Source organism: Arachis duranensis, chromosome 9 (assembly GCF_000817695.3).
Source record: "Arachis duranensis cultivar V14167 chromosome 9, aradu.V14167.gnm2.J7QH, whole genome shotgun sequence".
Taxonomy (NCBI): domain Eukaryota; kingdom Viridiplantae; phylum Streptophyta; class Magnoliopsida; order Fabales; family Fabaceae; genus Arachis; species Arachis duranensis.
In genome coordinates, this window is record NC_029780.3 from 20,237,078 (window position 1) to 20,264,546 (window position 27,469).

Sequence of the window (27,469 nt, forward strand, 5' to 3'; positions counted from 1 at the left end):
TGGAAGTCACCATCCGGGAGCCCCGTGTATGGCCGGATGGGGTTTGTGCTATTACTGTAGTAAGGCGGGACATAAGGTCCCAAACTGTCCAGAGAAGCAGAAACAAGGTGCTGGGAAAGCACAATAGACTGGTCGGATGTTCACCACCTCAGCTGTAGGTGCCGAGGGATCTGAGACACTCATTCGAGGTAACTGTGAGATGGCTGGTCAAACTTTAAATGCTTTATTTGATTCGGGAGCATCACATTCATTCATTGCATTTGAGAAAGCCCATGAGTTAGGATTGAAGATTGTAACCTTAGGTTATGATCTAAGAGTGTATAATGCTACCCATGAAGCCATGGTAACTAGGCTAGGATGCCCGAAAGTTTCCTTTAGGTTCAAGCAGCGTGATTTTGTTCATAATTTAATCTGCTTACCGATGATCGGTCTTGATCTTATCTTGGGATTGGACAGGTTATCTAAGAACCATGTCCTGCTTGATTGTTCTACAAAGTCGGCCTTCGATAAAAAGATTCATTCTCTTCATAAAAAAGAGGAGGTAGAAACAATACCTCCCCTTTTCCTTCCCTTTCAAACAAAAAAGAATGATTGAAGTTTTTCTATTTGGAATTGTGTTAGGACTAATCTGTACTTTATGTCGGAAGATACAGAAGGGCCGGTCGTGGTGAATAATTATTACTTGAATTCGATGATGGTGAACTGTTCCAGAACCGAATGTCAGGGTATCCTGTTGTTAACCGCGGGCGTTCGGGTGACAATCAAAGGTTGGAACAGATTCCGATTGTGTGTGAGTTTCCGAAAGTGTTTCCCGATGATATTGATGAGTTTTCACCTAACCGAGAGGTTGAGTTTGCTATTGACTTGGTGCCCGGGGCGGGACTAATCTCAAGTGCTCCTTATAGGATGTCACCGTTAGAGATGACTGAGTTGAAGTCTCAATTGGAAGACTTGTTGGGTAAGAATTTTATCTGGCCGAGTGTCTCTCCATGGGGTGCTCCAGTGTTACTAGTAAAGAAGAAATATGGGAGTATGCGGCTCTGTGTGGATTACAGGCAGCTGAACAAGGTTACAATAAAGAATAAGTACCCATTGCCGAGAATTGATGATCTCATGGATCAGTTACAAGGAGCTGGAGTTTTCTCCAAGATCGATTTGCGATCTGGTTATCACCAGATAAGGATGAGGGGTGAGGATATCCCTAAGACCACTTTCAGAACTCGTTATGGTCATTACGAGTACACTGTAATGTCCTTTGGGTTGACAAACGCTCCAGCAGTATTCATGGATTACATGAACAGAGTTTTCCGTCCATTTCTGGATAAATTTGTTGTTGTCTTCATTGACGACATACTGATTTACTCCAAGACTGAAGAAGAGCATGCGGAACACTTGAGGACCGTGTTGCAGATTCTAAAGGAGAAGAAACTTTATGCAAAACTGTCTAAGTGCGAGTTTTGGAAGAGTGAGGTGAAGTTTTTGGGTCACGTGGTGAGTAAGAAGTGAATAGCCGTAGATCCAACTAAGGTGGAGGCTGTAATGGATTGGAAGCAACCAACCACCGTAACGGAGATAAGGAGTTTTCTGGGCTTAGCTGGCTATTACCGAAGGTTTATCAAGGGCTTTTCACAGATAGCTTTGCCAATGACAAAGTTAACCCGCAAAGACACTCCGTTTGTTTAGACTCTTGAATGCGAGGAGAGCTTCTAGACATTGAAGAAAAAGTTGACCAATGCACCTGTGTTAGTGTTACCTGAGCCAAACGAGCCATTTGAGGTGTACTGTGATGCCTCATTGAAGGGTCTGGGGTGTGTGTTGATGCAACATCAAAATGTGGTGGCGTATTGGTGCGCGGAATTGTGATCATCAATGGCGCCATCAACATGGTACGCACAATTGTAATCTCAACTCTTTATCACAACCTCGCGCAACTAACCAGCAAGTGTACTGGGTCGTCCAAGTAATAAACCTTACGCGAGTAAGGGTCGATCCCACAGAGATTGTTGGTATGAAGCAAGCTTGGTCACCTTGTAAATCTTAGTCAGGCAAACTCAAATGGTTATGAATGATGAATAAAACATAAAGATAAAGATAGAGATACTTATGTAATTCATTGGTGGGAATTTCAGATAAGCGTATGAAGATGTTTGGTCCCTTCCGTCTCTCTGCTTTCCTACTGTCTTCATCCAATCCTTCTTACTCCTTTCCATGGCAAGCTGTATGTAGGGTTTCACCATTGTCAGTGGCCACCTCCCATCCTCTCAATGAAAATGTTCAACGCACCCTGTCACGGCACGGCTATTCAGCTGTCGGTTCTCGATCATGTCGGAATAGAATCCAATGATTCTTTTGCGTCTGTCACTAATGCCCCACAATCGCGAGTTTGAAGCTCGTCACAGTCATTCAATCATTGAATCCTACTCAGAATACCATAGACAAGGTTTAGACCTTCCGGATTCTCTTGAATGCCGCCATCAATTCTAGCTTATACCACGAAGATTCCGGTTAAAGAATCCAATAGATATCCACCCAATCTAAGGTAGAACGGAGGTAGTTGTCAGGCACACGTTCATAGGTGAGAATGATGATGAGTGTCACGGATCATCAACTTAATCTATGGTGTGTAGAAACTCCACCGTTGAAAATACATAAGTGATAGTGTGATCATTGGCTTCGGCCCCAGAGAGGGAACCAGAAGAACCAAGATGATCTAAGAACTAGACGTCCAAAGATGAAAATACAATAGTAAAAGGTCCTACTTATAGAGAACTAGTAGCCTAAGGTTTACAAAGATGAGTAAATGACAGAAAAATCCACTTCCGGGCCAACTTGGTGTGTGCTTGGGCTGAGGATTGAAGCATTTTCGTGTAGAGACTTCTCTTGGAGTTAAACGCCAGCTTTTGTGCCAGTTTGGGCGTTTAACTCCCATCCTTGTGCCAGTTCCGGCGTTTAACGCTGGGAATTCTGAAGGTGACTTTGAACGCCGGTTTGGGCCATCAAATCTTGGGCAAAGTATGGACTATTATATATTGCTGGAAAGCCCAGGATGTCTACTTTCGAAAGCCGTTGAGAGCGCGCCAATTGGGCTTCTGTAGCTCCAGAAAATCCACTTCGAGTGCAGGGAGGTCAGAATCCAACAGCATCTGCAGTCCTTTTTAGTCTCTGAATCAGATTTTTGCTCAGGTCCCTCAATTTCAGCCAGAAAATACCTGAAATCACAAAAAAACATACAAACTCATAGTAAAGTCCAGAAAAGTGAATTTTAACTAAAAACTAATAAAAATATACTAAAAACTAACTAGAACATACTAAAAACATACTAAAAACAATGCCAAAAAGCGTATAAATTATCCGCTGGTGGCGTATGCCTCACGACAGTTGAGACCTCACGAAGTTAGTTACCCTACGCACGATTTGGAACTCGTTGCGGTTGTGTTTGCCTTGAAAGTGTGGAGGCATTATCTCTATGGGGTTAAGTTCCAAGTTTTCTCTGATCATAAGAGCTTGAAGTACCTCTTTGATCAGAAAGAGCTTAATGTGAGGCAGAGGAGGTGGATGGAATTATTAAAGGACTACGACTTTGAGTTGCATTACCATCCGGGAAAGGCGAATGTAGTGGCAGATGCGTTAAGTCGGAAGTTGTTATATGCGGCTTGGATGATGCTCCAAGAGGAGAAGTTGCTCAAGGGATTCGAGAGTTTAAAAATTAGTGCTCGAGAAGTATCCGGAACCTTATGTTTGAGCTGATTAGAAATCTCAAGTGACTTTAAGTCGGAACTCCTAAAGGCTCATCAAAATGATGAAGCGTTATAGAAGGTGTTACCGGCTATTGAGCAAGGGAAACAGTGGAGAGTGTCGGAAGAAAAAGATGGGTTATGGAGATTCAAGGGTAGGATCATTGTGCCGGATGTTGGCACTTTGAGGCAGGATATCTTAAAGGAGGCACATAAAAGCGGATTCTTCATTCACCCGGGAAGTACTAAGATGTACCATGATTTAAAGGCGATGTTCTGGTGGCCGGGTATGAAGAATGATGTGGCGGAATATGTTTCGAAGTGCTTAACTTGTCAAAAGGTAAAGATTGAACATCAAAGACCTTCCGGGATGTTGCAACCTTTAGAGATTCTACAATGGAAGTGGGAAAGTATTGCAATGGACTTTGTGTCAGGATTGCCAAGGACTAGGGCTAGTTTTGATGCTATCTGGATGATTGTGGACCGACTGATGAAGTCAGCTCACTTTTTACCCATTCGTATGACTTACACCCTTGAGGAGGTAGCACGGTTATACATAAAGGAGATTGTGAGACTTCATGGTGTACCTGCTACTATAATCTCTGATAGAGATCCTCATTTTACTTCAAGGTTTTGGGGTGCATTTCAGAAGGCTTTTGGAACCCGATTAAGCTTGAGAATGGCTTACCATCCTCAAACAGATGGTCAATCCGAGAGGACGATCCAAACACTAGAGGATATGTTGAGAGCTTGTGTTTTGGACCAACCGGTGAGTTGGGATCAGTATATGCCGTTAGTGGAGTTTGCATACAATAATAGTTATCATGTGAGCATCGGAATGGCTCCGTATAAGGCCTTGTATGGGAGAAAATGTTAATCTCGGCTATGTTGGTATGAAGCTAGAGAGAAGGGCTTGTTGGGGCCGGAGATGATAGCTGAGACCACTGAACAAGTCAAGAAAATCCGAGATAGGATGCTTGCGGCGCAGAGTTGTCAAAAGAGTTACGCCGATCATAGGCGAAAGCCCTTAGAATTTGAGGAAGGAGACCATGTCTTCTTTAAGGTTACTCCGACCACGGGAGTAGGTAGGGCGATTAAAGCAAAGAAGTTGAACCCTCGATACATTGGTCCATTTCAAATCCTGGAGAAGGTTGGACCGGTGGCGTATCGGATGGCTCTACCACCTCATCTTTCGAACCTGCACGACGTGTTTCACATGTCGTAACTTTGGAAGTACACTCCTGATGCTAGCCATGTGTTGGAACCTGAATCGGTTCAGTTAAGAGAAGATTTGATGCTTCCAGTGGCTCCGGTTAGAATTGATGATACTAGTATCAAACGGTTGCGTGGAAAAGAGGTTTCATTAGTCAAAGTGGCATGGAGTCAAGGCGGTGTTGAGGAACACACTTGGGAACTTGAGTCGGAGATACGAACGGATTATCCGCACTTATTCTCAGGTAATTAAATTTGAATTTTATGGGCAAAATTCCCAATTAGGTGGGTAGAATGTAAAACCTGGTTAATTAACGGCTAATTAACCCATAAATGAGAATTTATTTTAAAAAGCCCTAAATGTGATTTTTATGGCTAAATGTGATAGAGGAGATTGAGACGAGAATTTCGGCACCAATTTTATAGAAATCGGACCAAGATTGGACCGAACGGGCCAAACCGGGCCAACCGGATCCAAAGTGGGCCCTTGGTCCAACATAACTAAACCAAAACCCTAGTTTTCAGCACTCTCTCTCCTCACAACACTCAAACTCACGCTGAAAATTGAAGAGAGGGGAGGAAGAACACTCTCTCAAGTTCTTTCTCTCACTTGATCTTCAAACTACCATAACTTTTGATCTAGAGCTCCGATTGCCGCTCTGTTTGCGGCCACGTGTTCACCACGGAGAGCTCTACAAAACCCATACAACCAATCTTGAGGTAAGCCACGTTTTGCTCTTCGAAATTCCAGCCTTGTTTTCGAGTTTTATGAGCAAAAATATTGAGATTTTGGGCTCTTTGATGTTATAGGACCCAACTCTCTTGAAGGAGAAGCTTAATCTTGTCTCCTTGGACCTTGGATATGGTAAGATTCTCAACCCTAGTGTAATTTGTGGTTCTATGATATTTGGGTATTGAGATGTTGTGTATGAGTGTGATGATTGTGGCTTAGGTTGTGTATATGTGAACATTGGAGCTTGATTGTTGATATTGAAAAGTTTAAAAAGGGTTTGCAGGTGAAAAATCTGTTCTTGGAGGTGTTAAGGCCTTGAGAGCTTGAGGAAAAGTAGTTTGGAAGTGCTCCGGTTGAGCTTGGAAAATCGGCTAAGGTATGGTTTCGATTTCCCGTATCTAATATGTAATGTGGTAGGAAATACTTAGGCTAGAGGCCCTAAGATAGGCATTGAATTGTTGATGTTGTTGAATGGTTGATACATATGATGTGGTCATATATGTGATGATGATTATTGATGCCTTAATGGTATGATGTATGAGAAATATGCATGTTGTGATATATGCTTGATGATTGATTATGGTTGAATTGTGGATTGAACCATGTTGATGGTGAGTATGATATTGATTGTATAAAATGATGATTTATTGGAATTGATGTTGTTGAAAATTGACATGAGGGAGAGTATATGATATGTCAATATGTTTGAGTTTGAGCCACTTGGGTGAAGTGGGTTAAATTGATGGGATAATGATTTTGTAAATTGTGGTAAAGTCTCAATGTGTGAGTTGAGGAGGCTTGATATTGAATTTGATATATTTTGATTGATTTCAAAGAAAAGGGATGAAATTGGCATGTTTTGATTGATTTTGAAAGGAGTTGAAAATGGCTTGTTTTGAAAATGGCACTTTGTGGTTTTATGAAAAGCATGGTTTTTGGGCATACTTTGGTGGGACATAACTTGGACTACGGATCTCCATTTTGTGCCAAATTTGTTTAGAAATGAAATTGAATCCGGGATGTCCATGTCGTTCAAAGAACGGGTGAAAAACGATTTAAAATGAGAAAGTTATATCCGTTGGAAGATTGGGGTTTAAATCTATGAATTCTACAGCTTTTAACTTAGAAAATTTTTAGCAGAATGACCCCTCGCGCGTAGGCGCACTTGGCGCGTACGCGCCGTTCTTCCAGAAAACGCCATCCACGCGTGCGCGTGGTGTGCGCAGGCACGCCGATGTGCTGCACCCAATGCCCAGCCATTTTCCAGAAAGTTGTGCCAAAACTGTGCCAGATTTGTGCCTGGGGCACGAGAGTACCCACGCGTACGCGTGGCTGACGCGTGCGCGTCGATTGGCTAATTTTCAATCCACGCGTTAGCGTGCATGACGCATACGCGTCGATGAGTTTTGTGGCCATCCACGCGTGCGCGTGGAGTGCGCGTACGCGTGGCCCTGTTTTCATCCCAAAGTTGATTTTTGAGTTTTAAAAGCCAAATCTCATACTTCTAAGCCTCAGATCTCACCACTTATGTCTTAAATCATTATGATATGCCTAGCTACTAGAAAAGGAGCTAGGTGATGTGGTAACTTGCGAGTGAAGCAAGGGAAAAATGAATGGTCAATGAGGATCAAACATGATTATGTGAGATACGGAGGAGGGTGGTGGAAGTGCTTGTTATGCCATGGGCCGAAAGGCCGTAATTGTTAATTAATTGGCTGGTTATGGATTTAACCGTGAGCCGAATGGCTAGATTATTGCCGTGTTACGGCAGAGCCATGATTATGGCTAAGTATAAATGCATATATGTTGTTGAATGAATTGTGAATGTTGCACTTCCACTGTTGGAGATGAGAGTTTCCTTGGAAGGAAGCAGTGGCTAGCCACCACGTGCTCCAGGTTGAGACTCGAAGCTCTTTTGACCCTATGTCGTAAGCAAGTATGCCTGTGTTTTCTCTCTGGTTGTAAGGGCGACAGGGCGCATATACCCTCTAATGGCGACAGGGCGCAGATACCCTCTAATGATAATAATACGCAACAGAGAGACTGTGTCCGGGTTAGCTACCGGACATGTCGGGTTGGCTTGGTAACCGACAGATGATATCATCAGCCATTAGGGACAGGCATTCATCATATGCATACTATGTGAATTGATTGAGATTGCCTATTTGACTGCATATTACTTGCTAATTGTCTAAATGCCTTAATTGTTCTAACTGTGTTTGCTACATTATACTTCTGCTGGTGGTTGGGAGGTCTGAAGGAATTGGAAAGGGAAGTATTAGTTAGAGTAAAGAAGCTTTAGTCAGTCGCCACTTATGGTTTAGCTTGCTTATAAGCTTTGATATTATTTGGAGGAATTTCTAAGATTGCCTTCGGCTTTCCTCTATTATTATGTATTATATATGTGGAAGCTGTTACCATGCTGGGGACCTCTGGTTCTCACCCATGCGGATTTTGTGGTTTTCAGATGCAGGACGTGAGGTTTCCCGCTGAGGCATGCTGGAGACTTCTAGATTTGCGAAGATCCTTTGTTCTCGGGACTATGTTTTAGTTTATATGTTTTGCTTAGATACTTTTATCTCCATTAAATAATACAAACTGTGATGACTCCTCTTCTGGGAGATTTTGGAGAATAGGTTTCTGTATTTGTGTCCCTTTGGGTTTCCTTTGGGGTTTTCCTTATTTTATCATATGTATATATTGCTATGCTCGGACCGGTTATCTTCGCAGCCGGACTTTGAGTCTTGATATTCCTATTTTTGACACTCCTTTGTATATATATAATCTCGCGTTGGTTTATCCTTGTTCGTTACGTATGGATCGGAGTGTTGCGCTTTCGAGTTGCGATTTTTGTTTACCCCTTTTTCTACAAAGGCTCCTAGTTATAATCAATCATTTATAATACTATACGTACTAAATTTTTATTTTAGAGGTCGTAATACCTTGCCATCTCTGAATTATGACTTAAGCATAAGACTCTGTATGGTGGGGTGTTACAAAAATAGTTGAAAAGCATACTTTTTTTTTACAAATTTTTGCGTTGGAAGTTATACTTTATAATCATTCTATCATTTTCTGCTTTGATAATAGTTTTAGTTATTTTTTTATAGTACTTGATAGGTATTAATCCTTGCTGTATACAATTTACATCTGCTCCTGAGTCTACCATAACTATAAACTCAAATTTTTATTTTTTGATCATTATTACTATAGGAGTATATTATTTATGGTTAATTAGTAATGTTAGTTCATTAATGTAATTTTGTATGATTATAACTCTTCTTCTTCCTCTATTAATTCTAATCGTTTCTTTTCCTTTTGTAACTTTACTATGTTTTCTTCTTCTAACTTCAGTATTCTATAGTCAAGAGAGATATCGTGTTATTTTAATTCAAAAATTTTAAGTTTTAAAATTTTATTTTTTCTTGTAAATATTTTAAAGAAGACTCTTTCTTAAGAGTTCTAAATCTATTATATATCTCTTTAATTCAACTGGTTTTATTTTTTTTTGACTTTTTTTTAATTAGATCATTTAATTAGAATATAAACTCATCTTTTAAGGGAGAATCTTCTAATTTATCTATTATAGATATTAAAGTGCTTGTCAATTCTCTAGTTAATGTATTGATTGACTTTCCTTAAATTCTCGTAATTATATTTAAGAATTTTATACAACTATCACAATTACATATTTCTGTTCACAAACACGAATCTCTTTCTTCTAATTCAGAAGAACCTGAAGAATATGGTACATCTAATTGTTGATTAAAATTACTTAAATCATCAGAAGAATATCCTTTTTCTGTTTCGATTTCTGATTCACTATCAATTAATATAGTAGCTAAAGCTTTTCTTACTTCTTCATTACTAATTTTATTTATTTTTTCTTATGTTTTGCAGTTGTTAGCGTAATGACCTGATTTTTTACATTTCCAACAGATTATATATTTCTTTTCACTTTTCTTTTTACTATTCCATTTTTGTTTTTTCCTATAGTTTTTCGTTGGCTTATTTTCTGTTGTATAAGATTCTCAAAATTGATACCTGTACATGTTTTCATAATTCTTTATATTCCTTTTTTTAATGATTCTATTTGGGTTGGTGCCTTTTCAGTTGTAATACTATACTGTTGACAAAAGTTTTTTAATTCTCGCTTACTACTCATATTTTGGTTTCTTATTTGTTTTCTTATAATTTGGTGTCAGTACATATTTCTACTTCAGTTTATACTACTACATTATGTATTTCACCAAAAGTTAGACCTTCATACGGTATTTGAGTACCAAATAAAGATTATAGTTTTTGTAAAAAATTTTCTAAAAAGAATTTGGGTAAAACTGGTATAAATCTTTTTTTTTTGAAAAGGGGCTGCTGCATCATCTCTTATCATAACTTTAGAGATGAAAACATCTTTATACCACTTGTAGTTAGACATGGTAGGATATCGTAAGTTCATTAGTTGGGTTCCTATTATGTCGTTAAAATTGGGTCTCCTAAACAGTTTTTTATAATTGTAAAGATTAAGGTTGTTGTGGTGTCTTGTATTTACTCTTCTGGTTTTACATTAATTAAAATGAAATCTTTTTTCGGTAAGGTTAGAAAGTTATCCCACCATCTTCTTAATTGTTCTGTGAACTTTTGGGTTATCATGACTGTTGCTTCTCTATCACTAGCTCGTTTTACTTTATAAGCAGTTGCTGCCATAGTCATACTACACATTAGATCTAGAATAGTTTATTCACTTAACCCATCTAAATTCTATTCTACTAAATAAGATCCATTCAAACTATTTTATACTAACTGTGTTCTTTCTTCAAGGCTTACATCAGTTAGGGTTGGTTTTGGATAATAATTCCTTAGTTTTGAATAATATTGATTCTTATGTGTCATCTTGTTAATTTCTATGGTACTAATAGCTGTTTTTCCTTGACTTATAGACTTAAGTTTATCCTTTAGCTCATCAATGTCAACTTCCATGCTTATTCTTAATTTAATTACATTAGAACTTTGAAACTTATATATAGGCTTTTCTATGAGCTTAATTTGTTCATGTTTATGTTCAATTCTTTCTAACTGATTTTTCATAATATCTATGACCGTATTAGTGTAGTTAAGCTATTGATGTACCTTTTTAATGTCTCTTTTGTCTATACTTCCTTTTATTTCACTATCTTTATATAGAGTGGCTTCTAGTTCTAAATTGTGTGCTACCTGTACTTTTATAGTTTCTTTCAGTGGATATTGAGATTTTACCATTTGTCTTATACTAGTTTTTCAAATAGTGGTTGTCTTTCTTAAAGAACAAAATTCTTTTTTGGAATCTTTGAAAGTAATTTTTGAACAAGTCAAAGAAGTATAAATTAATTTTATTTTTATTAAGTAATCATAAAATTCTTTTCTTATTTCTATGGTTTTTTTTTTCAGAATATCTAAGTAAAATACCATTTTCTTAATCTCGTATTATATTCTGCATTATTTTTACTAATCCAATCTTTTTATCGATCTCAAAAGGTTCCTCTTTTATTATAATGCCTAGGATTTGAGAGGCAATTGGTAAGTAATTATTTTCTGTCCCATATAAAGGAGTTGCTATATTTGGTCTATTGTTGTTTATTCCTATAACTTCTTCGTTTATAATAAAATTATCTATAGAGTGCCTAGGAGTAATTTTGTTTTTATTCTGATAGATCGATATTCTGACTGATTGTGACCTATTTATTTTTAGTCTAATGTTTGGACATTCTCTAATAATTTTTCTAATTTCTGTATTTTCTTTTTTTTTCTTCTTCTACTACATCTTCTGAAATCCATTCTTTAAGGTTATTCTTCATTAAATCTTCATGTTGGAGTTTTTTAGGTGTTTAATAATAATAGTTTTATCTTTTAATGATTCTCTTTTAGCCCTAAAATTATAGTTTACCCTTGTAATTTTATAATATATTTTATAAATTATTTCAAAATGATCATATTTTTCATCAATAATGTCTTTGGATATTTTAATATATAATTTAAGAGTTTCAGAGGTATATTCATTTTTTAAGACTCATTGAAAAGTTTGGATAATAATTAAAAAATATTAGACTATCATGACAATTACTTTTTAGTATAGAAATCAACGAATCTCTAAATTTTTTGAATCTTGTATATTGTAAAATCATTAAAATAGATATGTTGATTCCTAGCTTAAAGTTAGGCTTAGTGGCTACTTGAATAAGTCTTTGGATAAGTCCTATATGAATAAAATTATAACCTTTTTGTTGGAGTTCTTTTAGTTTCTCCTCTTCTAGGATGTTTATAATATGATTATTACTAGTTCCTGTGTAGCTATATTCTAACATATGTATTTCATTATCTTTTTGTTTCCAAAATACTTGTATTTTATAGACTTCATTTTTACTTATAAGGGGTACATACCAATTATGAAGAATAAATTACCATTTGTACCCAGAAAAGATACAGACGCTGACAAATGTAACTATATAAGAATAAAATGATAATTGTAACCACGGAAGATGACCTCCGTGTGCCAAGAGGTACCCAGACGTTGGTTATGTAATTGGTCCGTTAGGGTACTCTTGGCGCACGAAAGCCATCTTCCGTGGTTACAATTGTCGTTTTATTCTTATATAGTTACATTTGTCAGCGTCTGTATCTTTTATAGGTACAAATGGTAATTTATTCAACTTTTCTTTTAATTTCACTACTTATAGTTCTGCTGATGAACTTGAGACTTCATTATCATGGCTCCTTACTATTATTGAACTATTCTTTCCTTTGTTTGATTCAGCTAAAGATTTTAAAATCCGAACCATTATCTTTTTAAAGACTTATGCTACGGGATCACCCTAACTTACCAAAGAATTTATTGCCTTCAGGGAGGACTTACTACCAGGTGTGTTCACTGGGCTTACCAACGTACGAACGGCTTTCACTGCTAAACTTATCTTTAATAGATTATGGGATGGAGTTTTAAAATATCATTAATTGTTTAACAAAGTTAAGAATAATAGCATAAAAATAAAGGTATAGAGATACTGTGATATATAAGAGTAATGATATGACAAAGTCTAAAAATAATATAAAGTTTAAAATCCAAATGGAACAAACTACATAACTCAAATTGAGGAACTTTTTTATAACTAAATACTTGCGATTAATCTTGTATTTTACAATCTCTCTTTTATTCTAGTATAATTATTGTTCTGTGTTGATTAGCTGCTTAGTCGAGGTATAATTCGAACTCACCGAGAATAGGATTACTCAGTTTTGCTTATCTTCTCTTTTTCCTCTTTTTATATCTCCAAACATCAGGGTCCCTGCAAGAAAACACTCTGACGCCCAAGTCAGCGAGATTATCAAAGATAAATATTCTTCTTTTAATAATGCTTTCCATTTTCCTATATCCCCTTTCGTTTGATTCCTTTTTTGTTTTATAGGGGTTGGATCATTCCGTTCGTGTTTGAAATTGTGGTCCTTTTTAATAGGAGTGGTCATTATTTATTTCAAATATTTTTTTCAGCCTATCATTATTATGGGTTACTGATACCGCTCATCTCATCTTCTAGAAGTTATCGGCTATGTATGCTTTGTCCGAGATATACTCTATTAGTTATGAGGTTTAAGGTATAGTTCACAGCCTCCATGCTTGACTTTGCTTGGCAAACAAGAAGGTTGAGCTTTTTGAGTTGTTATGTCCTCTATACAATATATATCTCAGATAAATCATCTCTGTAGCCCCCAAGGTCAACGTGCTTGGGTTTTTTGTGAATATTCAAAAATGGTCAGTCCGCTGATTGTGTGTTATAGTTGGGAACGTTATGATGAAACGTGTTGAATGTAAACTAGTTAGTGGATAGAGAGAAAGTATATGTTGTGTTAGATTTAGCAACTTCCATTAAGACCATTACCTTTTGAACTACTTTTTCGTGAAGCTGTACTATTTTCATTTTAGAGAAGACCATGAGTAAGAAAGGTGAGTTTGTTCTTTTTGCTTTTTAGATGTCTGTGTTGCATTTGAGTTTATTCATGTAACGGAAAAGAAAAGAAAGATTGTAATAGATGAGGGGGACCCCTATAGCTGGGTTAATGTTGATGTTAGGAATCGAGTGTCTATGTTTAGTACTGTGGGGCTGGTGTCGCAACCAAATGATGTAAATTGGCTGAAAAGTGGGCAGCGGTTAGTTATATCATTCTTACGATGTGGGAAGATGACAGGGGGTGTGAAAAAAAGGGGGGACTGGTCATATTTTTATTCGTATACATGCATGTTGACGGAGTTACGTATGAGGATTCCTTTTTCAGATTTTGAATGTGGTGATTTTAGCACAACTTAACTATGCTCCGACACAGTTTCATCCCAATTCTTAGGCCTTTGTCCAAGCCTTTGAATGTTTGATGTGGTATTTGGAATGCTATCTGTCTCTGAGGTTGTTCTTCTCCCTTTTTTGGGTAAAAGGTGTATGAAAAGAGTCGTGGGTTAATTTAAGTAGTTATTGGGGTCGGGGTATTTTTAATCTATATAAGTCTTCTTTTAAAGACTTCAAAGAAATATTTATAAAGGTATATATTAGGAAGGAGTATTATCCCTTTTTCTTGGATTCCTTGATGAATGAATGATTTCCAGTCTTTTGGTCGTCCGAACCAAAACAGATATTAGATTATGAGAATAGAGTGAAAAGTGAGGACTATATGTTGGAGTTCTTGGTTTTAGCTATGTCATCATGCGAGTTGTTATCAATTTCGAGTTTGTTGGAGCTTGAAAGTGATAGGAAAGCAATTGAGGAGTATTTAAGTAATATAAGACTCTATGTCTGTAAAGAGTTTTGTGAAGAATTTTTAGCTTTTGTACTCACAACTTTTGGTTTATTTGTTGTCGCAAGTGAGAAAGCCCCCACATTGACTATGGCCAATCTTAAAGCTCTCGTGAACAAAATGAAAAAAAGTGAAAAAGAAGGCTCTTCTACCAATATGGTGAAAGATAGCAATTTGGATGGTGCTCGGTCCATGGCCCATCAGGGATATAAGTTTAATAGGAGGAGAATCGGTTATTCTGCTAAGGTGGTTGACTTGACCGAGCCTATGAACGGTGGTGGGGTGTTTTCACCTGAAGAGATCAATATTGCATATGAGATTCAACAACTGCTTCATGGGTATAAAGAAGGCGGTCCAGCAAATTCTTTATAGTGTAAGACCTATCCTTTTATGGCTATTTCTGATGAATTTGTTCAGATTCAGGTTGACGTGAAGATTGTGCGCGAGGCTAGTAAGATCAGTGTGGCTCGATATAGGTAGGTTTGTTTTAATATTCAAATATTTTGTATTGAATTATTGAAATCTTAGCTTAATGTTCGTGAATTTATGGATGTGTATGTGATGTCTAGTCATTTGATGTGAATTGGGCGAATTGCCGAATTAGATGCAATGAAATTGATAATGCTGTCACGGTAAAGAAGTTGAAGGATTCTCTAGAGAGAAAGGGGATCAGGTAAGGAAGCTAAAAACTGAGGTGAAAAGGGTTAAAAGAGAGGTTGAGAAAATCAAAAGCTAATTGTGAGGAGATTGCAAATGAGTTGAGGTTGAATGAAGTTGAGAGTGGTAAACTTAAAGCCAGGATTGCCGAGTTGGAGAATGAGGTTCTAGAGACCTTTACACAAGGTTTTGATCGAACTTTGGCTCAAATTTGCATGATTGCTCCAGAGTTGGTTTTTTTGATGTTTGATGTCACCAAAATTGTTGTTAATGGTGAGCTAGTAGATAATTATATTTTGGCCGAGAACCAGGATGAAAATGCGATTATTGGTCAGGAGAAAATGTAGTGGATATGGTTTTTCATTTACTGCTTTTTGCATTTTTATGTTTGTGATATGTTGATCTGTAGGCATAATTAGTTGTTTGGATAAGCCATATTTTGTAATATGAACATATGTTGCTATGTTAGGATACTAATTGTTTAGTTTGGATAAATAAATTATGCTTCGCATAATGACACTGCTTTCTTTTTGTATTTTTGAATTAGAAACAAGGTAAAAGTGGAGAATGTTTATTTGTTCTCTGTAAAAAAAGATACATATGGTTGATATAGTGTGGATAACCTCATTGAAACCTCTCCAAGTAAAAATCCAATAGGGAAAAAAATTTGTGAGTAGGAAAAAGAGTGTCTCCCCTTATCTATATCAAAGTCACATAAAATAATGATATAGCAAACAGATGTTCCATGTATCCGGGAGATTGTCTCCTTCTAGTTTCTGGAGTTTGTATGCCCCCTTTCCGAGGTTATGTATAACTCGGTAAGGTCCTTCCTATGTTGCGGTGAGCTTATCATAGGCAGGTGGCTTTCTTGCTTCTTCTGTTTGTCTGAAGACAGAGTCTCTTTCATTGAATGTTCGGAAGTGGACTTTCTTGTTGTACTTTCTTTGGATTATTGTTTGCATGGATTTTTGTCTTATGGCTGCTCTTTCTCTTTCTTCATCAATTGTATCTGGCTCTATTTTCTTGTGTTTATCGTTTTAAGCTGTTGTTGTATGTTCGGCTTAGACTAAGCTTTGTGCAACCTCGACTGGGATAATTATATCTGAACCCTAGACAAGTCAAAAAGGTGTCTCATGTGTTGTAGATTGTATGGTAATATTGTAGGTCCATAGGACTTTTGGGATGAGCTTTGCCTATTGTCCCTTGGCATATCCTAGCTTTCTCTTTAAAGCCTGGAGAATGACTTTATTAGCGGCTTCGGCCAAGCCATTCGTTTTTGGTTCCTTCTCGAGAAAAAATGGTGCTTGATGTGAAACCTTTGCAAAAATTCAGCAAGATTATGGTCTACAAACTGCCGACCATTGTCAGTTATGATAGCCTTAGGTAACCAAAACGACCAATAATACTTTTCCAAATAAATGATTTGATTTTTCAGCACTGATTTTTGCTAATGGTTATGCATCTATCCATTTCGAAAAATAATCGACTACAACTAACAAAAATTTTACCTAGCCAGGAGTTTTGGGAAATGGTCCTAAGATGTCTATCCCCCATTTATAAAATGGTCAACTTACCTCCGAACTATGGAGCAACTTGGCTAGCCTGTGAATGACTGAGAAATGCTTCTGGCAAGTGTCACAGTGTTTGACTTTATTTAAACAATCTTGCTTCATTATTGGCTAATAATATCCTTCTCTTGCAATCTTATATGCTAAGCTCATTCCTCTGATGTAATTACCACACACCCCCTCGTGGACATCTACCATTGCAAGGTCGCTCTCATCCTTTCCAAGGCAATAAAGAAGGGGTTGTGAAAACCCACACTTGTATAATTCGTCTCCAATTATTGTAAATAAACTTGCTTGTCTTTTAAATATGCTCGGGTTGGTTATTCCACCTAGTAACTGTCCTGTTCGGATAAGTGTTTGTATGGTTCCCTCCAATCTTAAATATGTGAAAGAGACAAAACAATTTTGTTGCTAATGCTAGGCTCAGCAAGGGTGAGTTATGAGAGAATAGATTCATTCACGTGTTTTCTTGTTGTTGCTAATTTTGATAGTGTATCAGCTCGGGTATTGTGTTCTCGGGTGACGTGTGTTATTTGGAAAGAAATAAATCTTGAAATAAGGTCCTTCACTAACATAAAGTATTTGTCTAGCAAATGATCTCAGATTTGAAAGTTACATGTTACCTGTTGAACAACCACCTAAGGAATCACAATATACTTGTAAGTGCATCTTGTTTAGAGATTGTGCTAATCGAAGACCAGCCAGCAGTGCTTCATACTCTGCCTGGTTATTGCTTGTTGGAAAGGAGAAACATATTGACTGCTTCGTGCATAGGTCATAGTTATTGGTGAGTAATACTCTTTGTGTTGGCAGCTTCGTCAACATATAGATGCCAAGCATCGGTGCTTTCTTCCTATGTTATGAATTATGAAGTTGGTTAAGTATTGAGCCTTCAATGCTGCCTGAGGTTCGTAGTAAATATCGAACTTGGAGAGCTCGATTGACCATTTCACAAGCCCTCCCCGACACTTCAATTCTTGTTAGGATCTGCCTTAAGGGTTGGTTTGTTCTAACAATATTTGTATGACTTTGAAAATAATGCCTTAGCCTTCTCACTGTAATGATTAGAATATATGACAAATTCTCCATGTTTGTGTACTGTATCTCAGCATTTTGTAGTAGTTTACTGACGAAGTATACCGGTTATTGTTTGTGCTTTATTTCTGTCACCAAAACAGAGCTAACAGTATTAGTAGATATTGATAAATAAACAAATAAGGGCATACCTGGTGTTGGCCTTTGTAGGATTGGTGGAGAAGATAGTGTTTTCTTTAGAATTTGAAATGCTTCTTCACAGTCCGAGCACCATTGGAATGCTTCTTGCTTTCATAACATTTTGAAGAAATGGTGTGAGTAACTGGAGATAGCGGGTAAAAATCTAGATAAGGTAGCCAACCTCCCTATAAAATGTTGGACTTTGATGGTTTCAGTGGCTAAGAGAAGGGGGGTTGAATCTTAGCCACCTTTTCTGCTTGATTGCACTTGCTGACTTGTTGGACCAATTCTGAAAACTTTTAGTCTTTTTATCTCATCACTGCACACGGGACTTTTTCTTTTGTCTCGTCCTTAGCCACGAGACTTTTCTTTTTGTCTCGTCACTTGGCACGAGATAATTTTGGATTTTGCTCCTGTGAAGTAGAAACAGAAATGGAGTAGAAAGGAGAAGGAGATTACACCAGATATATCCTGGTTCAGCTGCTAAGTGCAGTGCAGCCTACATTCAGTCTTCATCACAACCATGATGGAATTTCACTATAATCAATCTGACTACAACTTGTAAAGTGCTAACCCAACTTACAAGGGACTCCCACAGAATCATGAAACACAACATAGATGAACAAAGGAACTCTAAGACATCTATGGCTTTTTCTTTTAATTTTGCACTCTCTGCCTTTTTCCGCTCTATTGCTTTTTCATACAAACCTCACTTGTTTGCCTTTTTTCCATGAGACTCAAGACATGACAAAATTAAACAGAAAAATTACAAAACAGAATACATTGAAGGAGAAGAAAAAACTGTTAGCTCAGGTAGCTCTGAGAACACTGTGCCTTGCACTCTCAAATTTTCTCCTTGCTTCAAACAGTGGTTGTCCACCCTTATTATAGAAGAGGGGAGCCTCCACTTATTGAAGCCAAAACCGAACCAACTTCTTCCTCCTTCAACAAACAGAACCGGTTCGGCCACATAGAGAGAGAAGAGATAAACATGCTAAACCCAACATGCAATTACCTCTAGTCCTTCCTTGATCATCACTCTTCATCAATCTGGGCACTCCATCCTTGGCTTCCTCTCCAAGATGGATTTCTGGCCCTTGATGCTTCATGATGATGATGACTTCATCTGCTTCAATCTCTGCCTCAACCATCACTTCGCCACTCTAGCTACTTCCTGTGGTGATTGAGCAGAATCAAAGACAAGCCATGCTTCAAGAATCTCCCTTGCTGGCCGAATCTTCATCTTCCTTTTCTGAGCATGAAGAGCTCAAGATTACCTCACCAAATCTAACCACATTTGGTGAAAATCTCAGCCACTACATACTTTACTTTTTCTTTTTCGTGCCATCAACTCGATGGTCTTGATGCATGCAACTTCTTCTTTTTCTTTGTTGATGAGCATAGCGTCCATAGCTTCCTGGACAAGGACCGAAGAAGAAACAAGAAAGAGATGAGAGGGAAAGAGATGAGAGAGAATAAACAACTTAGAAGAAAAATAATTCAATGTGATAAACTACTTTGTTGGTAAAAGTTGCTTTTACTTTCCTAGCTTAGAGTGGCGTGTTGTCATTATGGCCATCAATCAATTCAGCTGAACTTTTCTCTCTCATATTTCCCATACATTAATTAACAATGCAATAGATTTTGAAATCCATCACATGGTTAAAAGCTTGGATCCGTTGGAAGCATTTTACTTTTATTTTATCTTGGTTTCGGACCAAGTTTGGAAGCATTCATCACTAATAGGATTTGGGCTTGTAGCATTGAAGTTAAAATTGGCCCAATAATAACATTTGCTTTCCTGATGAAATTTGGATCAAGCAATGAGCAAGTAGGGAAGCATTCTTTGGGCTTTGAAGTAATAAGATTTATTCCTGCCCAATATCTATTGTAACCATTCAGCCAAAATGCAATAAACATTAAACACGGCTGGTTGCAAGTTTTAATTTTGGGCTTGCTGCATTTCATTAATTCTCGGCCCAACATAGAATCTGTACAACAAAATTATTAATTAAGCAAATATGAATTAAGATCAAATTAATAATTTTGTAATTAAATATTTTAATAATGTTTGTTCATCATCAAAATTAAACTAGAGTTTTCCAAACTCATCAGACTTCTTTGATTGTTCGTGGACTATGCATATCTATAATTGCTCGGCACTTTTTTGGGATTGCTTCGATGCCTCTAGAGATTAGCATAAAGCCCAAGAATTTGCCTCTTTGGACTCCGAATAAGCATTTCTTCGGATTCAGTTGCATATTATGGTATCTTAGCTGAGCAAATATTTCTCGTAGATCGGTACTATGGGTCCTTCCTTGTGTTGTTTTAACCACTATGTCACTAACATAGACCTCAATGTTTCTTCCTATTTACTTAGCAAAAATTTTATCCATTAATCGCTGATAAGTAGCACCTGCGTTCTTTAATCCAAAAGGCATTACTTTGTAACAATAATTACCATATTCAGTCATAAAGGATGCTTTGTTTTAATCTTGGGGATGCATCAGAATTTAGTTATAACTAGAGTAGGCATCGATGTAACTCAAAAGACCAAAACCTGAAGCATTGTCTACCAACTTGTCAATACATGGGAGAGGATAAACATCCTTTGAACATGCTTTATTTAAGTTTGTAAAGTCTACACACATTCGCTACTTACCTGAGGCTTTCCTTTCTATAACCACATTAGACAACCAAGTGGTAAAGTGTAGTTCTCAAATAAAACCTGCTGCGAGGAGTTTTTTTTCTTCTAAGGAGGCTATCTTCTTATCCTCGCCCATGTTCTGTTTCTTCTGAGCTATAGGTCGGATAGCCTGGTTGATTTGTAGTTTGTGGCATATGAAGTTAGGATCAATACCTGGCATATATGTGGGAGTCCAGGCAAAAAGGTCCACATTTTCTTGAAGGATATTGAATATTTGGCGTTTATCCTCTACAGGCAGTGAACATCCAACATAAGTGAATTTATCAACATTGTTATTGAGAATTACCTTTTCAAGATTATCTATAGGTGTAGGTCTTTTATGAATGTCCTCTCTAGGATTGAGCTCGGCTAATTTTCGCATGTCTGTGATGTTGTGTATAGCTCGGGTATGTTTGGATTTTATTGACTATTCCAGTCTTGCTTTAAAACTTGCATTATAGCATTGTCGTGCTTCCTTTTGATTAAAATGAATTGTGCCACATGGTTATCTTACACATGAAACTTAATACACAAATGAACAGTAGATATTATAGCACCAAAATAATTTAAAGATGGTCTACTGAGGATAATATTGTAAAGGCTAACGTAATCGACCACTAGGAATTGGATATCCTTTGTCTTTGATAATGGATGTTCACCTAGTGTCATTTTTAACCATATGTACCCAAGAATAGGAACTCGTTTTATTGAGAAGCCCACATGCTCTCCAGAGGATGGCTATATTATCTTTTCGCAGAGCTTCATTTTCTGAAAAGTGGAATAAATCAACACATCGACGTTGTTGCCTGAGTCGAGGAAGACCTTCCTTACTAAAAGGTTTCCAGCCTGGATGGAGATAACAACTGGACCATCCAAGTTTGTTGCTTTTGCTTGATAATTAGAATGCTCAAAGGTTATAGTTGATGTTGATGACTGTGGTGCAACTTCGGATGGTACTCCTTTCACCACTAACATTGCTCGATACGTTCTTTTTCTTGCTGAGCTGGTAAGTCCTCCTCCCGAACATCCTTCAGAGATACGGCTAATTAGACCCCTTGTCTGAGATGGTTGATATTTTACCTTCTCCTGTGCATTTGTGTTTTCAGGTTGGTTTCCGCCTGTCCTTGGTTGTCTTTGTTGTATGCAACCATCAACATACTTGTCCAATAGGCCTTGTCTTGCTAGTCTTTCCAGAAGATCTTTGGCTATCACACATTCATCAGTGGTGTGGCCAAATTTCTGATGGAAAGCACAGTGCTTGAATTTGTCCATATATTTCTGATCTTTATAGGTCCCGGCTTTACTCGGTGATTTGATGATTTTAGCATTGAGTATTTTCTGGATGATTTCTTCTATTTTGGTGTTAAACTGAGTATACACATCAAAATTTGGAGTTAGCTTGAAAGGCTTCCTATCATATTTATTTTGTGGTTTGGGTTGTCTTTCCTCCTCTCGGCGAGGTTGTTGTCTCTACAAACGCCAAACTTCACGGAGTTCTTCAATTTCCATCTACCCTGCAGTTTTCTTTCGAAACTCTATTAATGTCTTCGATTTAGTTATTACTATAGTCTTTTAAAATTTTCCCGGATAGAGGCCGCTTTTAAGTTCATGTAAGTGGAGAATCTCCATGGTTGATTTAGCAAACCATGTCATATAATCCTTTAAGCTCTCATGTTGACCTTGTCTGATAGTACCAAAGTAATCTGACTTGTGAATATATATCTTGGGAGCTACAAAGTGGTTGGTGAAGGACTCCACAAAGTCCTTGAAGCAAGAGATAGAACCTACAGGTAACTTAGAAAACCAAATGTTGAGTTTAGTAAATAATAACAATATTTGATGATGACAAACGTGTTGATGGTTGGGTTAAATGTCCAATTGGGATTTGATGGAACTATTGAGTGTTGCAGGCCCATGTTAATTGTGCAGCCCAAATTAAGAAGACAAGAAGCCCAACTAAAGACACCAAGTGCTTCCAAGGTTGCTGAATGGAATTGAATCCATAACCCAGCCTATTGCTATTCAGGACAAAGGAAAGTAACCCTAAGCTGGTGGTGCTATATTGTTTCGAATAAGGCACAAAGAGAAAGTAAAGTTCACTTTTTTCTCTTGAGCACCAAGGATGAAGAAAGAAAAAGCAATCTCTGGTGGCTATGTCAAATCAAGATTGAAGCTAAAAGCAAATGTTCAAATCAAGAAGGAAAAAGGTAAAATATTTTCATAAATATGCAAGTTAATTACTTATTGATTTCACCTTCCTCTCTGCACAACCATTTCAGGTAATATGAAGAAAGTGGTGGCTACTTTTTTCTATTGTGAATCAATGGCTAATATTGAAACTTGGAGCCAAAGCACAAGGTTAATAGTTTTGATTTATCAAATCCATTGAGGATTTGTTTTCAAGGAAGCTGCGTTGCTTAACTCTGACTCAAATCCTTAAGTTTATGGTCTGATTGAAGAAAAAGAAAGTAAGTCCTCAGCTAGCTCAAGATTCAAGGAGCTAACTTTGTGAAGGAAGCTCTAAGTGTGGAAACAAAACTAATAAAAAAAGGAAAAATAATTCAGTTTGCAAGTAAGGAGAGAGAACTCAAGAGAAGAGAAGAGAAAAACCTTACAAATCTAAGTTTGAAGTTTTGGAAGTATTGCACCTAGACTAAAAGGAGCATTTCGCCAAGATGGATAGCTACATTTGAGAGTTCAGAATCTGGGTTCAGCATATAGAGTTTGAGCTGTTCAACATCACTTCCTTCATAGTTAATCATTGAGTATTCTATTTGTATGTTGTATCTTTTTTTTCTTTCTATTCATCAGTGATAAAAGAGATATAAGAGAGGTATTAAGAAAAAAAATCATTGAGAGAAAAGGCAAAGAGAAGAACTTGGAGAGAAAAGCTAAGATTTATTTCTTGTCTCTTTTGATTGTATTTTTGTTTTGCATCTTATATCTGATGTATCCCTTACTAAGTTGGATAAGCACTTATTGTGTCGAGAGTTTAGAAAGTTGCCTAGCCAAGTCAAGTTTATGTTGAAGCTTGATTTGTCCCTGATAGGATTAGGTTGAATCCTTAGGAATCGGTGTATGTAATACTTGAAATGATAGTGAAAATTTCACCAACTTTGTGGTGGAGACTGGATGTAGGTTGCATTGCACAAAACAACTTAACCAGGATATATGGTTGTATCTTCTTCTTCCCTGCATTGATTCTGTTTTTCACGATTTATGAGACAAAATAAAATTGTCTCCTACATAATCCATCTCGAAGACAAAACTGAAGCTAAGTTTCATTTTCTGGTTTGAGGCATAATTAATCAAGTTTAAAAGAATGCCATAGATTCAACCCCTTTCTCTAGGCCATCAAGAACCTTCACCAAAGTAACGCAGCACCTTCTAAAAAAGTTGAAAAAGATCGACAAAGTATAGAGTCAGAAGCACTATTAAAGAACGTCATAGATTGAAACTTAGTAACATAAATGTGAAGGCCTTAAAGGCCTTCATACGACTTTAATGTAGTCGGCAGTACAAAATTCTTTAGCATTTGGAATTTCATGATATCCTCCGAAAAAAGATTGGACAGGGTCTTCCTCTCTTTGGGAGGGGTTACTTCCTCAAGATCCCATGACTGCATGTCTTTCTGGCTTGTGTCCTTGGGATCTTCATCAATTTGTTTTTCATTCCTTTCTTGATCTAGAAGTTCGGTTATTTTTTGGACCTCGGCTTAGAGTTATGTATTTTGGGCCAGCAGCTCCAATTGTGTTAATTGCGGGATTCCGTTGTTAGCCATACTGGATGTCCCTGTAAAATAAGGCACGGAAATAAAATAAAAACAAAAACAAAATTATTTCAGTGGAGTTAGTCTATTAGGGCTCCACGGTGGACGTCAATTTATTCTGTGTTAATCAGCTGCTTAGCCGAGGTATAACCCGAACTCTTCAGGACTACAAGAAAACACTCCGACGTCCAAGTCGGCAAGATCATCAAAGAAATATTCTTTTTTTTTTAATAATGCTTTCCATTTTGCTATATTTCTTTTGTTTGATTCCTTCTTCGTTTTATAGGGGTTGGATCGTTCCGTTCGTGTTTGAAGTTGTGGTCCTTCGCAATAGGAGTGGTCGTTGTGTAATTTAAATATTTGTTTCAGTCCATCATTATCGTAGGTTACTGATGTCGCTCATCTCGACTTCTAAAAGTTATCGGCTATATATACTTTGTCCGAGATATACTCTATTAGTTCTGAAGTTGAAGGTATAGTTCAATTATGTTATAGTGATTACAGTGATTATGGTCTTTTAAAAAATATTCCTAAAATTAAAATAATATTTTTTATTATTAAATAATACATTTTAAAAAGTATGCGTACAAAAAGTATGATTTTAATGTTAAGAATACTTGCATAATCTAGTTACTATAGTATATATAGTCATACTAAAATTTACTTATATATATATATATATATATATGTGTGTGTGTGTGTGTGGTTAGGATTAAATAAAATTCTGAAAAAGAATATTTATTTATTTGAAAATAAAAAATAAATTGTGGATTAATAACCACATTATGTTGATAATAAAATAAAGATAATTTCAACGATATGATGCTTATGGATCGTTATATTCCATTACTGTTAAAGAATAAACCTCATCTTCAGTGGTCAGGCGGCTCTAGAATATTCTCCCCATTTTTGATGATATGAAGATTCCTTGCCATAGCACTTTTTTCCATTCCTTTGACTAAACTTGTGTAGATGGAATAGCCATAGTTGGGTGCAGTGATGAACAGATGATAATATATAATTAACAAACGAGCCTTTTATTTGGCAATGAAAGTAAACTTTGATATAGAAATAATATACAATAATTTATCATGAGAAATTTTGAACACAAAATAACTGTGTGGACGTAAAATGGATTTGGAGTATGCGTCTCCCATCATTATTTCTACTTTTATTAAAGTGGGGTATGTTGGTTAGACTTTAGATAACCAATTTTGATTTTCTTTCTCTTTGTTATTTTTTTCTTTATTTTTTCTCTTTCAATATTAAAAAGCGAGGATATTAAACTTATTTTTATGTGTTTATCTAACGTTTATTTTAGTAAATTTTTTTGAAAAAATATTTGTACTTCATAAAAAATATATTATTTAAAAAGTACAGACAAACACTTATATTTGGTAAATAAAAAAATTTATGTATTTGTGTTTGTAATTTTTAAAAATTAAAAATATTTATTAAAATTAAAATATCTAATATAATTTTATATATTAATTAATATTCAAAATTAATTCTTACATTAAGCCTAATATTCACATATATTTAATCATCAGTTTTCACTCTTTTAAATGATTATTATTCATATGATTAATATAAAAATAATTATTTTTATTAACATAACATTACATAATCAAATTTATATATAAAGTGTTTTATATAATATATTAAAATTAAATTCTATATTTGTTTACTATAAAATTAAGAACTGAGCAATCAGGGAAAATGAGTGAAACATAAAATATAGTTAACGAATTCTAACAATGCTCGCCACCTCACATTTTAAGCGTCACCTCGCACATTCAGCCTAGTGGTGGGGTCCTCCTTCTACACTTATAAATAGATAGATTTTCTCAGCAATGATCAACATCATTTCCCTTCTCTGTTGTTACAACACTGCAGGGATCCAGGTATCATTTAATACATTTCATTTTATTCTACTACTTTTTTTTTTACTTTAAATTATGTTCACTAATGTTATTTTCGTGTTAATGTGCATAAAAGTCTATGAATATTACTCTAAAGTACGTTTTATGTGGTTCACGTTGATTTGCACCTTCATGCATTGATTATCATGTAATAATTCATGGCCTATGATTATGATTGCTACTAATTAATATTTTCGTTTTAACAAAGTTCAGGCAAATTGAGATCATTGAGCTGTGAATTGCAAGATTTGATCTTTGAGCCCAGGATCCTTTGATCGTTCATCACTTCATCATGTATGTACAAATTTTTGCATTGGTATGTTTAACTGTATCTATAAGTCGAATTTTTTAGAGAAAAGAAAGTAAAGTCGCTTCAACTTTAAAGAATTATTTGAGTTCATTACTCTAAAAGATCCCTCTCTCTTATCTTCTTTGTTCCACAATTTTTGTCCTTCGAACGGACCTTATAATACGTTTGCAAAAATAGAACACTGAGACAGGACAGAGATACGAAATTTGTGTTTGACAGAGAAGATATAGATAGAGATTTGTATTTAAAGATACTGAATTAGTGTATTTTATATTCATTCTAACAAAAAAATACAGTAACAATGATACAATTTATTTTTTATTTTTTATTATTTTTATTAATTTTTTATAATTATATTTTTTATTATTATATTTTTTTCAAATTTTTTTAACAGCAAAAAATAAGAATAAATTAGATTTTCATAATTTATTCTAGTTTATTACCAAACAAAATATAAGAACACTAAATTTTATGTCTCTTTTTTTGTGTCTTATTCTCATTGTCTTGTCCTATTTTAAGAAATAAACACAGCCTTAAAGTTTTTCAAAAATGTTAGATGCACACAAAAAATCAACTACTATATATATTTATATATATATATATTGTACTAGTGAAACTGCAACCTATATAAAATTTTCAGTTGTCAATTTTAGATTTCAAGGCTTGCATCATTAGAAATGAGGAAATTTATTTATTATGTATATATGGTTTAGGATTGTTAATTATGAAACCTTTTAACTAATAAAATTCAGTTAAGTTCGTTGCAGAGTAGAAATTCTTTTTAAGAATGGATGCCGATCATGGGATTGCTGGAGTCAAGTACGAGTGCTTGCTTTTTGGTAATGATTGAAA

At 36.1% G+C, this 27,469-nt stretch overlaps 2 protein-coding genes across 6 annotated transcripts in view; one reads left to right on the forward strand and one right to left on the reverse strand.

The window, feature by feature from the left end:
* Nucleotides 1-21,354: 21,354 nt before the first annotated feature.
* Nucleotides 21,355-21,888, reverse strand: LOC110275639 (uncharacterized). The gene has a single exon (XM_021131834.1). It carries the CDS (start codon nt 21,886-21,888, stop codon nt 21,355-21,357), a length of 534 nt encoding a protein of 177 aa, XP_020987493.1.
* Nucleotides 21,889-26,244: 4,356 nt separating this feature from the next.
* LOC107465051 (uncharacterized protein C24B11.05) overlaps nt 26,245-27,469 on the forward strand; it is a 4,096-nt gene continuing 2,871 nt past the window's right edge. Inside the window, exons 1-3 of one of the 5 annotated variants that reach the window (XM_016084021.3) lie at nt 26,245-26,289; nt 26,521-26,623; nt 27,385-27,456. In XM_016084021.3, coding sequence (XP_015939507.1) covers nt 27,405-27,456 — 52 coding nt within the window. In that variant the 5' untranslated portion in view covers nt 26,245-26,289; nt 26,521-26,623; nt 27,385-27,404. Of the gene's footprint in view, nt 26,290-26,520; nt 26,624-27,369; nt 27,457-27,469 lie in introns of all 5 variants that reach the window. The other 4 variants (XM_016084020.3, XM_021130484.2, XM_021130483.2 and 1 more) reach the window with 4 other exon arrangements.

Bases quoted from the DNA above. Each gene is read 5' to 3' on its own strand.
- LOC110275639 (XM_021131834.1), bottom strand. From the start codon at position 21,888: ATGGACAAATTCAAGCACTGTGCTTTCCATCAGAAATTTGGCCACACC.